Source organism: Thamnophis elegans, chromosome 13 (assembly GCF_009769535.1).
Source record: "Thamnophis elegans isolate rThaEle1 chromosome 13, rThaEle1.pri, whole genome shotgun sequence".
Taxonomy (NCBI): domain Eukaryota; kingdom Metazoa; phylum Chordata; class Lepidosauria; order Squamata; family Colubridae; genus Thamnophis; species Thamnophis elegans.
Window position 1 is genome coordinate 23983305 of NC_045553.1, and position 13364 is coordinate 23996668.

The following is a 13364-nucleotide window of genomic DNA, read 5'->3' on the forward strand; positions in this document are numbered from 1 at the left end:
AATTTGGAATTGTGCTTAAGTTGTACAATTGTATCAGGAGGATTGGTTTGCTGCTCCAAGGAAGCGTTTGATATTTTCTTCGAGCAATAAAATTTCCAGAGACTATTTCAAGTGCTTTACCATCTCAGTTGTATTCCATTGGAGAGAATACACTCGTGATCCTGATACCTTTTGTCAATAAGGGACAATAACCATATCTTTTTTTCAGCTTGTTTTCTCTATCCCAGTGTTTTTCAACCACTGTGCCGCGGCACACTAGTGTGCCGTGACATAGTGTAAGGTGTGCCGTGGGAAAAACACTTTATATATAGTCAATATAGGCACAGAGTTAAATTTTTTAAACATTTTCTAATGGTCGTGTGCCTCGTGATTTTTTTCATGAAAAAAGTGTGCCTTTGCACAAAAAAGGTTGAAAAACACTGCTCTATCCCATGTCGGTATTTATTTATTTTTTATGGAAACCCGTTCAAGTAAATTGTAAAAAGGGAAAGAATTAAAGGCCTCCTGTAAATGTTATTATGAAGCAGGTTAATGGATACCCGTTAACAATTTTGAGCAATCAATTAATTTGCCCTTTGATGCAAACTTTTGGGGACGATGAAACAGCATGCCAGTTTCATCATGTGCGTGTGTGTGTGTGGGGGGGTAAGACATCCCTAAAACCCCTGGGGGTGTGTGTTCTGTTAAGATACAGTTTGTTGTGCCTTAACATGACTTCTACTGTACTGCCGTAAAATTCAGGTGCTACACCAGCCGAGAGCCCAGGGAAGGGGTGGCGGTGTGGCTATTGTAGTCCGGGAGTCTTTAGTACCTCGTAGGATCCCTGCTCCGGAGCTTGTCGGGTGTGAGTCCCTGCTAGTGAAGCTGGACCTCAAGGGTCAAGTGGGTTTGCTGCTTACGTACCTGCCTCCCAACTACGTTGCAGCAGCCCTCCCCACGCTCCTCGAGTCAGTAGCCGAGCTAGCGGTTGAGTTCCCTAGACTTATAGTTCTGGGGGACTTTAACTTGCCTTCGCTCGGTGAACACTCTGATGGAGCGCAGGAGTTCATGGCTTCCATGACAGCCATGGGCTTGACTCAAGTAATTCGAGGCCCAACTCACTCAGCGGGTCACACGCTTGACCTCGTATTCCTCTCGGAGCAGTGGAGTTACGATCTTGGTCTGAGGGGTAATGAGATCATACCCCTGTCGTGGTCAGACCACTACCTACTGAGGCTAGACTTCCGGAGGCCAAACCCCCACCGTAGGGAGGAGGAACCGACCAGCTGGTTCCGCCCCAAGCGACTGATGGATCCTGTTAGGTTCCAGACGGAGCTTGGGGTTATTCCTGATACCCTCGCCCACAGTTCGGCGGAGACCCTCGTCGCTGCCTGGCACTCGGCAGCTTCGGAGTCTCTAGACCGGATTGCGCCGCTACGGCCCCCTCCGGGTCAGCGGCCCCCGGAGGCCTCCTTGGTTTACTGAGGAGCTCCGGGAGGTAAAGCGCCGGAGGAGACGCCTAGAGCACTCGTGGAGGTCCGATAGGTCCGAGTCGAAACGGGCACTTTTGACAGCATGCACCAAGGAGTATATTCGGACCTTAAGAACAACAAAAAGAACATACATTGCCTCCTTGGTAGCGTCCGCCGAGTCCCGCCCAGCCGCCCTGTTTAGGATAACCCGCTCCCTCCTAAATAGGAGGGAGACGGGGGACTCCTTACAGGGTAAGGCTGAGGAGTATGTCCAGTTCTTGGCGGACAAAGTTGCCTGGTTTCGAGCGGACCTAGACTCCACCCCAGTAGATCCAGCCGAGACACAAGGAGAAAACTTGGCAAACCATCTCTGGGTTGAGTTTCAGGAAGTTGCCTCTGGGGATGTGGACAAGGCTATGCGAGCTGTGAGTGCCTCCACCTGCATACTGGACCCGTGTCCCTCCTGGCTGGTTGCCAACAGCAGTGAGGTGACACGAGGCTGGATCCAGGCGGTTGTTACCGCATCTCTTCGGGAGGGGTACTTTCCCACCGCGCTTAAGACAGCGGTGGTAAGACCCCTCCTGAAGAAGCCGTCTCTGGATCCAGCTGTTCTTAATAACTATCGTCCAGTCTCCAACCTCCCCTTTGTAGGGAAGGTTGTTGAGAAGGTGGTGGCTCTCCAGCTTCAGCGTACCTTGGAGGAAGCTAACTATCTTGACCCCTTCCAGTCTGGCTTCAGACCCGGTTACAGCACAGAAACCGCTTTGGTCGCTTTGACTGATGATCTCTGGAGAGCTAGGGATGGAGGCCATGCTTCCATCCTAGTTCTCCTGGACCTCTCAGCGGCTTTCGATACCATCGACCATGGTATCCTTCTGCGACGACTGCAGGAGATAGGGGTAGGCGGCACTGTCTTGCAGTGGTTCTCCTCCTATCTCTCGGACAGGTCGCAGTCGGTGTTAGTGGGGGGGCAGAGATCGTCCCTGAGGCCCCTAACTTATGGGGTGCCGCAGGGGTCGGTCCTATCCCCCCTACTATTTAACATTTACATGAAACCGCTGGGCGAGATCATCCGAAGGCACGGGATAAAATATCACCAATATGCGGACGATACACAGTTGTATCTGTCCGCCCCGTGCCAACTCAATGAAGCGGTGGACGTGATGAACCGGGGACTGGAAGCCGTTAAAGACTGGATGAGAGCAAACAAGCTGATACTCAACCCAGACAAGACCGAGTGGCTGTTGTGTTTCCCTCCCAAAAATTTGACCACCATACCATCACTCAGGCTGGGGGGACAAAATTTAAACCCCTCAGAAAGGGCCCGCAACTTGGGAGTCCTCCTGGATTCACAGCTAACTTTTGACCACCATCTCTCAGCTGTGACCAGGGGGGCATTTGCCCAGGTTCGCCTGGTGCGCCAGTTGCGGCCCTACCTGAATCGGGAGGCCCTCACAACAGTCACTCGAGCCCTTGTGATCTCTAGGCTGGAATACTGTAATGTGCTCTACATGGGGCTGCCCTTGAAGAGCATCCGAAGACTACAGCTAGTCCAGAATGCGGCCGCGCGAGTGATCGTGGGCGCACCACGGTTCGCCCACATAACACCGATCCTCCGTGAGCTGCACTGGCTACCTGTTGGTCTCCGGGTGCACTTCAAGGTCCTACTCACCACCTATAAAGCGCTCCATGGTAGTGGATCTGGCTATTTGAGAGACCGCCTTCTGCCAATTACCTCCCTGCGTCCCATCAGATCGCATAGAGTTGGCCTCCTCTGTATTCCATCCGCCAGTCAGTGCCGACTGGCGACTACTCGGAGGAGAGCCTTCTCTGTTGCGGCTCCGACACTATGGAACAATCTCCCCGTGGAGATTCGTACCCTCACCACCGTCCAGGCCTTCCGCACAGCCCTCAAGAACTGGCTAACCCGTCAGGCCTGGGGATAATCTTATTTCGCCCCTCCCGAATGCTGAGTGAATGTTGAGTTTTATTGTCTAATTTACTTTGTGCACATTTCTTTTTTCGTATTGTCCCACACTCCCCTTCCTTTTTTTTTTTTGATTGTAAGCCGCCCTGAGTCCCCTCAGGGAAAAGGGCGGCCTATAAATAAACAAATCAAATCAAATCAAATCAAATGGCTTCTACTGTGCAGCACAGTGCAGTTGGCATGGTAACGGCGTCATAGTACTCCACAAGGGGGCTCCCTCTGGTAAGGGGGATAATCCAACATTAGAAATTACATTTGGTCTGGACATTTTCCCCCTCTAAATAAATAACTGGGCAATGCCGGGTTATTGGCTAGTAATTTATACAAGTAAATTGTAAAAAAGGGAAAGAATTAAAGCCATCCTGTAAATGTTATTATGAAGCAGGTTAATGCATATCCGTTAACAATTTGGAGGGACCAATTCATTTGTCCTTTGATGCAGAATTTTTTGGAGATGATGAAGCAACTTGCTTGTTTAAAATTTCAGCTTTTGCTTGAAAACATAACCTTCACCCTTTTTATCTGCTCAATAAAAAGGAAAAGAACAAATCACAAGCCAAAAGGGAAACTAGGTGTGGATTGTGTGCATCTTGGATGCCAAGCAAAGCAAAGCAGAGCAGAGCAAAGCAGAGCAAATAATAATTTTAGTGTCCACTGACTAAATGTGTTGGAATTCACTCTCTTTGCCAGGCAATGTGACCTGGAGTTGCTTCATTTGCTAGTGATGAAGGACTGAAAGTGGTTCATACAGGTAGTCCTCGACTTACGAGTTCCAAATTGCAGAGTAAGGCAGATGTTAAATGAGGTTTGCTCCATTTTGCCACCTTTTTTTGACAAAGTTTTTAAATGAATCACACTATGATTCTTGACAAATGTAACTTTTCTTTTATGTACACTGAGAGCATCTGCACCAAAGACCAATTCCTTGTGTGTTCAACCACACTTGGCCAATAAAGAATTCTATTCTATTCTATTCTATTCTATTCTATTCTATTCCTATTAATTTCCTCCTATTTCTCTATTCTCTCCTCCTATTCTATTTTATTCTATTCCATATACCAATATCTATTCTATTCTATTATTAATTTTCTCCTATTTCTCTATTCTTTCCTCCTATTCTATTGTATTCTATTCTATATTCCAATATCTATTCTATTCTATTCTTCTATTCTATTCTTTTAATTTTCTCCTATTTCTCTACTCTCCTCCTATTCAATTCTATTTATTCAATTCAATTCTAATTTTCTTCTATTTCAATTCAATTCTATTAATGTTATCCTTTTTCTCTATTCGCTTTTCCTATTCTATTGTATTCTATTCTATATTTCAATATCTATTCTATTCTATTCTTATCCTATTTCTCTATTCTATTCTATTCTAGTTGTTACGTGAGTCATGCAGTCATTAAGTGAATCTACTTGCTCCACGGATAACCAGATCAGGTCAGAAGTGAGTTCTGATGAGTCAAATCAGAACGACTAGTTGTTGTCGTATGGGGTTTTCTCCTGCCAAAGCAGGGGGGCTGGACTAGAAGACCTCCAAGATCCCCTACAACTCCCTTATTCCCTTCTCTCCCGGCTAAGCCAGATACTCTAAGCCGCCGGGGGTGGGTGGGTTGGTGGCCGGCTGGGGTGGAGAGCGGAGTCAACGGCTCCTCCTCGAGGGTGGCTCCCGGGACAGGGGAGGCCCGCCTCGGAAGCCTCCATAGCCGGAGCGGCCCCGAGCTCCGCTCCGCCGGCGGGGATGCGGACAGCTGCGAGCACCCGCGGCTCCCGGCTGCCGCTGCTGCTGCTTTGGGCGGCGCTGAGCTTCTCGGCCGAGCAGCCCGGTGAGTCGGCCGCCCCCTCCCCAAATTCCGCCCTGGCCGGATCGAGCCCTCCTTGCCCCGCGACTCCCGGGGATCGCCCGTCTCCCGGCTGGCCACGGGCAACCTCAGGACAGGTGCGGAGGGTAGGAGCAGGGGAGGAGGCCGGTGGGCTTCCCCGCAGGGAAGTGGGGAGGAGAGCCCAGAGGGCGCCCCGGTGGTGGGGCCCATGTTCCCGGCTGGGCGGAGGATGCTGGGCGAGGGGGTTGGAGCGGGGGGGGGGGCGGCGGAAGGGAGAAATAGGGAAAGAGGCCGGCCGCCAACGGCTCGGCTCGGCCCGCATTCCCCCCCCCCCCCCCGGTCTGGTTGGGAAGCTCGATGGAGGCCGCCTGCTCTCTTCCAGCCCGGCTGAGAGAGAGAGAGGGAGGGAGACAGAGAGAGGGAGGGAGAAATAGAGAAAGAAAAAAGAAAGTGAGAAATAAGGTTAGAAATAGAGAGAGAAAGAAAGTTAGAAATAGAGGGAAAGAAAGAGGGAGAAATAAAGAAAGAGAGGGAGAAATAGAAAGAAAGAAAGAAAGAGGGAGAAATAAAGAGAGAAATAGAGAGAGAAAGAAAGAGTGAGAAATAGAGATAAAGAAAGAGAGAGGGGGAAATAGAGAAAGAAAGAGAGGGAGAAATAGAAAGAGGGAGAAATAAAGGGAGAAATAGAGAGAAAGAAAGAGAAATAGAGAAAGAAAGCATGAGAAATAGAGAGAAAGAAAGGGAGAGGGGGAAATAGAGAGAGAAAGAAAGAAAGAGGGAGAAATAGAGAGAGGGAGAAAGAGGGAGAAAGAAAGAGAAATAGAGAGAAAGAAAGAGAGAGAAATAGAGAGAGAAAGAAAGCATGAGAAATAGAGAGAAAGAAAGAGAGGGGGAATAGAGAAAGACAGAGAAAGAAAGAGAGAGAAATAGAGAGAGAGAAAGAAAGAGTGAGAAATAGAGAGAGAGAAAGAGAGAGAGAGGGAGAAATAGAGAGAGAAAGAGAGAAACAGAAAGATATAGAGAGAGGGAGGGAGAGGGAGAATTAGAGAGAGAAAGAGAAAGATAGAAAGAAAGAGAGAGTGAGCAAACGAGAAAAAGAGACATAAATAGAAAGAGAGAGACAGAAAATAAAGAAAGGAAGAGAGAAATAGGGAAAAAGATAGAGAGAGCAAAAGAGAGATAGAAAGAGAGAGAGAGAAATAGAGAAAGAGAAAAGAAAGAAAGAAAGAAAAAAAGAAAAGAGAGAGAAAGAAAGAAAAGAGAGGGAGAGGAAGAAATAAAGAGAATGAAAGAAAGAAAGAAAGAAAGAAAGAAAGAAAGAGGGGGAAAGAAAGAATGAGAAAGAAAGGGAGAAAGAGAGAGGCAGTTGGAAAAATAGAGAAAGAAAGAGAGAAAGAAAGAAAGAAAGAGAGAAAGCGTGTGTGAGAGAGAGAGAGAAAGAGAGAAAAAGATTCATAGAGATAGAGATAGCTAAATAGATTGGGGGGGTCTCCGCTGCCTTCCTGGCCCCTCCTCGGAACTTCTTCCCAGGCTGCCTGTTTCACCCAGGAGAAAGTTAATTTGGAGAAGCCCCTTTGATTATGATGTCTGGATGGAGGTGGGTTTCGGTGTTAGGCTTTGCTTTCGTTTCTCGTGTGAACGCAGAAAGGGTGCCAAAGTCCCCTCTCTCTATGGGGTCCAGGAGCATTATGGGGAGGGGGTTGGATGAAGCAAGATTGGAGCTGCTGGGGGAAAACAGACTTACATGGGAACACATGTAAAGAAATCCTATCCAAGCTTTTGAGTCAAGGAAGAGAAAGTTTGTGTTTCAAGAGCATTCCCCACCCCCATTGGCTGAAAGTGAGAGTCAAAGTCCACACCTTGCTGGCTGGAGCATTGTGGGAGTTGAAGTCCACATCTCTTCCAGCTGCCAAGGTTGAAAAACAATGAGTGGAACGTTTATCTGTATCCTCCGGATCACCTGAGTGGTGCAAATAGTTGAGTGGTGGAGATTCTCAGCCATCATGTCATGAATGTCCCAAAGGTGCTTTTTTCAGGAGGCAACTGAACTTTCTTGGTTTCTTTCTTTTGAAGACGTTTCGCTTCTCATCCAAGAAGCTTCTTCAGCTCTAACTGGATGTATCTGTGTCCCCAGGGTCACCTGAGTGGTGCAAATGGTTCCTGTAGTCTGCAATTTTTTTCTCTGGAAATCCATTCCTACTCCCACACCTTTCCAAAGGGTCTTCATCCCAAATTGTGTACCTAAAAATCTATAGAGATTCTCAGTCATCCAGGTCATGGTTGTCCCAAAGGTGCTTTTTCAGGAGGCAAATATTTTCACGGCTCTCTTTTTGACTTGTGCAGTGTATAGTCCTCAATGGAAGGCAGGTTGGTAGCCATTGTTTTTTCTGCAGTTCTGATTCTCCTTTGAAGTCTGTGTCTGTCTTGTTGGGTTGCAGAGCCAAACCAGACAGTTATAGAGGTGCAGATAACATACTCAATAATTCTTTTGTAGAACTGAATCAGCAGCTCTTTGGGCAGTTTTATAATTATAATTATAATAGGAAACCAAGAACATAGACCTAAATTTGTTCCAGCCTTGTGAGCATGATGCAGGGAGAGTGCTTTAAATGTTTCTCTAAAATGAGCAGAAGAGAGGGAAGTGTGTTTACTAATCTCTACAAGTCCACACCTGCCCTCTCCTTGCAGGAAATAAATTCTATCCATATTAAATCCATCCAGGGTGTTGTGGCCCACCAGCGGCCAAGGGAGCTGGCAGCCGATTCGGACAGTGAGGCGGTTGGGGAGGAACCTGGGCCAGTCCTGGAGTCTGGGGAATGCTCTGAGGAGGGCTCTGTGTCAGAGGCAGAGAGGGAGCCAGAGCCATTCCCACTCCTCTTCATTCCATTCCATTCCATTGTCTATTTTCTATCACTTTCTATTTTCTATTATTTTCTATTCCATTTCATTCCAATCCATATTCTATATTCTCTTCTCCTCTCCTCTTCTATTTTCTCTTCTATTTTCTATTCTGTTCTGTTCTACCTCTAATTCTAATTCTAATTCATACTCTACTCTTGATTTTAATTACGTGAGTCTGGCCTCCCCCATTGACTTTGCTTGTTGAAAGCCGGCTTGGAACATTACAATTGGTGATCACGTGATCCCAGCACATGGTCTGAATTTTGTTCCCACGACCATGGGAAACAACCGTTGTAAGTGTGAAGAATGATCTGAACTTTCTTTTTTCAGTGCTGTTGTAACTTCAAACGGTCACGAAATGAATGGTTATACCTGTGTATGAAGCCATTACATTGCATAGAGTAGCAGGGTTTCTCAAATATCCGTAGAATAGATTTAAAGAATTCTGTTCTCTTATATATGTGTCAGTTTTGTGGCCCTCCAGTGGTCAGCGGAGCTGAGGGCAGACTCAGACAGTGAGGAGGTTGGGGAGGAGCATGGGTCAGTCCTGGAGTATGGGGAAGACTTGGACGAGGCTCTGTGTTGGAGGCAGAGATAGGGTCAAGGCTGTCCGACAGTTATCGGCTGCTTTCAGAGTCGTACATCAGTGAAGCAGAAGAACAGCTGGAGCCTGTTCCCAGTGTGCGCATGCACAGTGTTGCTAGGAGAAGGGAACAGCTAAGGAACAAGGGCCGATTCAGCAGTAAAGGCACAGGTGGACGATGAATGGCCTCTCCCATAGGAAATAAAGAGGAGTGAAAGGAGAGGGGAATTTGCAGGAGACAATTAGTTCAATTCATGAGGGTGAAGATCTGTTCCTGACTTCTTGCCAAGTAATTGCTGCTATAGCGTGGCATTTTGAAGATATCGGCCTGGCAGCTCTCCAAGCCAGATAAAGGCCTGTAGCTGTGAAATCTCTTGAAAGACTGTTGGCTGGGACTTTGCTGGAGAGGAATTCCCTTTAACCTAAATAAAAGGTGTTTTATCGGGATGAGGAGTCGGCTTCATGATCTTGGGAAACCTAGGTCAGATCTGTTGCCCAAATATTAGATGAGATTTAAAATGCTCCCATTTCTGGCTGATTATTGTCCTGCATTCAAAACCAGCCATTGGACAAAGAACTGTGAAATAACACAGTATTGCTTAATGGATGGAGGAACTGCTCAATTGGTTACGGAAGACATGCAACACGAATCAGTTTCTTCGATATATTTTTTATTACCAATATTATTTGCTCCATGGAATTGGCCTGTTCCCCTTCATTGAAGACAAAATCTCTCAAAATCAGCATGAGGAGGATGAGAAGCAGGAAAGAGTTCATTGCAAGTGGTAAAAGTTCATGGGAAACTATCCAAGCTCAACTTCGTAGAAATGAGATTATAAATTCGATTACTACTTCTTGGATGAACCATTTCCCCAAGCATCTTTCCTCTGGGGATAAGGTAGAGAAGGAATTAATAATGTGGTGTCAAGACATCGAGCTGCAAAACTGTAAATGTTCTCATTTCAAGTTTCCAGCGGTCAGTTTGGTAAGCTGAGTGACTTTTTTTTAGCAGTATTGATCTAGATTAGACTAGAATAACAGAGTTGGAAGGGACCTTGGAGGTCTTTTAGTCCGACCCCCTGCTCAGGCAGGAAACCCTACACCACTTCAGACAAATGGTTATCCAACGTCTTCTTAAAGACTTCCAGTATTGGAGCATTTACAACTTCTGGAGGCAAGTTGTTCCACTGATTAATTGTTCTCACTGTCAGGAAATTTCTCCTTAGTTCTAAGTTGCTTCTCTCCTTGATTAGTTTCCACTCATTGCTTTTTTTTTGAATCAAGTTTTTGAAGCAATTTTTGAGTCTAGATGAGATCGGGAAAGGTTTGGGCAGGGCTGGCCTTTTTGAATTAGTCCGGGGTCAGACGTTCAATGTAGCTGTTTCCCCAGATATGGATACACAGAGTTGGAAGGAATCTTGTATGTCATCTAGTCCAAGCAGGAGACCTTACATCATTTCTGACATGGCAGTGTCTTCTTGAAAGCTTCCAACGATGAAGCTCCCACAACTTCTGAAGGCAACTTATGCTCTCACTGTCAGAGAATTTATCCTTATTTCCAGGTTGAATATCTTCTTGATCGATTTACATCCATCGTTCCTTGTTTGGCCTTTGGGTGCTTTGAAAAATAGCTTGACCCCCTCCTCTCTGTGGCAACCCCTCAAATATTGGAAGATTACTCTCATGCCTCCCTGGTCCTTCTCTTCACTAGACCAGGCATGCCCAGTTCCTGCAACCGTTCATCGTATGTTTGAGCCTCCAGTCCCCTCATCATCCTGGTTGCTCTTCTCTGCACTCTTTCTAGAGTCTCCACATCTTTTTTTAAAGTATGGTGACCAAAACTGGATGCAGTATTCTAGGTATGGCCTCGTCTTTATCGAGTGGTATTAGTACTTCACTTGATCTTGATCGTATCTCTCTGTTAATGCAATTTAGGTTTGCATTGGCTTTTTGGGCTGCTGCTGCATACTGCTGGTTCATATTTAGCTCGTTGTCCACTAGGACTCCATGGGTTGATTGTTCTCACTGTCAGAAAATTCCTCTTTATTTCTAGGTTGAATCTCTCCTTGTTCAGTTTCTACCAGTTCTGTGGGCATGGCTTGGTGGGTGTGGCAGAGGAAGGATACTGCAAAATCCCCATTTCCTCCCAATCAACTGGGACTCAGGAGGCAGTGAATCAGTGTGCCAATTACCACTGGAATTATCACTGCTGGTTTGTGCCATAGTCGTTGAATTTCGATTTTTAAGTCCTGGTATCTTGCAATTTTTTCATGTTCCTTCTCGGCGACCCTGCTATCACCTGGTATTGTGATGTCTATGATTGTGACCTTATTTTTCTCAACCAGTGTGATGTCTGGTGTATTATGCGCCAGTATTTTGTCGGTTTGTATATGGAAATCCCACAAGATCTTGACCATCTGATTTTTGGTGACTTTTTCAGGCTGATGTTCCCACCAGTTTGTTGCTGTTTTAATATAATTTTTGCACAAATTCCAATGGATCATTTGTGCTACTGAATTGTGCCGCAATTTATAATCAGTCTGCGCAATTTTTTTACAGCAGCTGAGTATGTGATCAACAGTTATTATTATTATTATTATTATTATTATTATTATTATTACTACTACTACTACTACTACTACTACTACTACTACTACTACTACTACTGTAAAACAATATGCATAGTTGTGTTGTAAGATTGGACTATATCTCCATATAGTCCGTATGCTAAGTAAGAGGCATCTGAAGGACGTTTCTGAACATTTTTGTGAAGAGGGATTGTGCTAAATTTCCAAGATAATCTCTCTTTGCACAATAGGCTTGCTGTGCGCTCTCAAGGAGACATTATTTTTGCTGCCTCACAACAGTGATAATGTGTCCATTTCGAGATGTAATAAACCCCAAGTTCCCAGATTTCTTGAAAACAAAAAAGGTGGCCATTTGGAGTTGTTTCTAACATCGTGTGTTTATTTACTTTTTTCGGTGCAGTCGTATTTTCTTTTTCCTTGAATGTCTTTCGTATTTTGAAGCTAGTTGTCTACAAACCGAGCATTTCTGACGGCCACTCTTTGCGAGCAATCGTTTTGCTTCCTTGTTGCTTTGCGGTGTGCTACAAAAAGTGTGAAATTGGGACTGCTGTGTAGACTTTGTAAAAAAAAAATATCACTATATCTAAATATTACTAAAACTCTCCTGTAACCTAACAGTGCATCATACTGGAATACGTTTTAGATCCAACGTATCTCAAATGGGCTAACTTAAGCTATGTCCAAAATCTGGGCTCATGACGCCTCCCGCTCCTCCTAATTTTGCTTCTTTCCCTCCCTCCCTCCCTCCCTCCCTCCCTCTCCTCCTCCTCCTCCTCCTCCTCCTCCTCCTCCTCCTCCTCCTCCTCCTCCTCCTCCTCCTCCTCCTAATTTTGCTGCTGCTGCTGCTCCTCCTCTTCCTCCTCCTCCTCCTCCTCCTCCTAATTTTGCTTCTCTTCCTCCTCCTCTTCCTATTCTTCTATGTTATATTTATCTCACAAGCTCTGTGATTTAAAAACCAGAATATTTGTTTTATAAGAGAACATGTCTTCTTCTGTTACAGGTTTTCAGTCACTTTCTGAACTGTTCTCCTATGAAATTGTTGTCCCGAAGTGGATAGAAGAAAAACAGCAAACTTCAGAGCAACACTTCATGGTATTTAAGCATGGAGGAGCTTCCATGAATCAAATTAAGGAATTAATGGGAATATTGTGCGCAGATATTGGGAAACCACCACAGATGACAAATACTATACTCTCTGTGCTGCGTTTTTCAAGATGGGTGTAGGGTGTGAGCAGGTATAATGAGGCAGGGCAGAGGGAATGTTTGCAAATGGCCTTCTTGTGTTAGAATTGAAGGTTGTATATAAATGTTGGGGGCATCCTACAAATTTGTAGGAAAGCCTCGCAGGCCTCACAAATCGGTCATGCCAACCTCTTCCAATAATCTCCACTGTAGTGTTTCTCAACCTTGGCAGCTTGAAGATGTGTGGACTTCAACTCCCAGAATGCTGACTGAGGAATTCTGGGAATCGAAGTCCATGTCAGGCTTCTGAGGGATGCCCTAATTAAATCATGAGCCTTGAGCCAAGCTTCAAAAGAAATCCAGTTATTTATTAGGAGCAACATGTTGGCACCTACCCAAGTGAAGCCAGCTCTGACCCCACGTAATTTATGGCCCAATTATGACCCTGTTTCCCCCCCCCCCTTCCCCCAGGGTGTGTCATAAATCACATTCTCCAATGAAGCTCTTTAGGGGGCTGTAGAGATCACGCCCTTCCGGCTGTTGCAGGTAACCTGGGATACAGCCTTGAGAAAGGTATGCGTGGAATGTGCTTCTGGTTGTGGCTGCCATACTGCTCCATCAGTTTCCTCCCCTCTTGCCCATGGCAACTCAAGAGCAGGCCAGGGATGCTTTGCGTGTTGACACATCTTCCACACATCTTCAAGTTGAGAAGGTTGATAAACACTGCTCTGCTCCCTGGGATATAGTTCTCTCAGCCAGGTCTTTGGTTTCTGGGGATGAGGGGAATGGTTATCAGCATTGTGAAGCCCAGTCTTATCATTCTGAAAATAGGCCCAGAAATGTATCT

General features: G+C 45.8%; 1 protein-coding gene across 1 annotated transcript in view; it reads left to right on the forward strand.

Moving 5' to 3' along the window:
* The first annotated feature begins 5115 nt into the window (after positions 1-5115).
* The window catches only part of ADAM9 (ADAM metallopeptidase domain 9), a 44669-nt gene continuing 36420 nt past the window's right edge, over positions 5116-13364 (forward strand). Inside the window, exons 1-2 of the mRNA XM_032229304.1 lie at positions 5116-5266; positions 12336-12427. Of these exons, the coding sequence (XP_032085195.1) occupies positions 5182-5266; positions 12336-12427 (177 nt within the window). The 5' untranslated portion in view covers positions 5116-5181. The remainder of the gene's footprint in view (positions 5267-12335; positions 12428-13364) is intronic.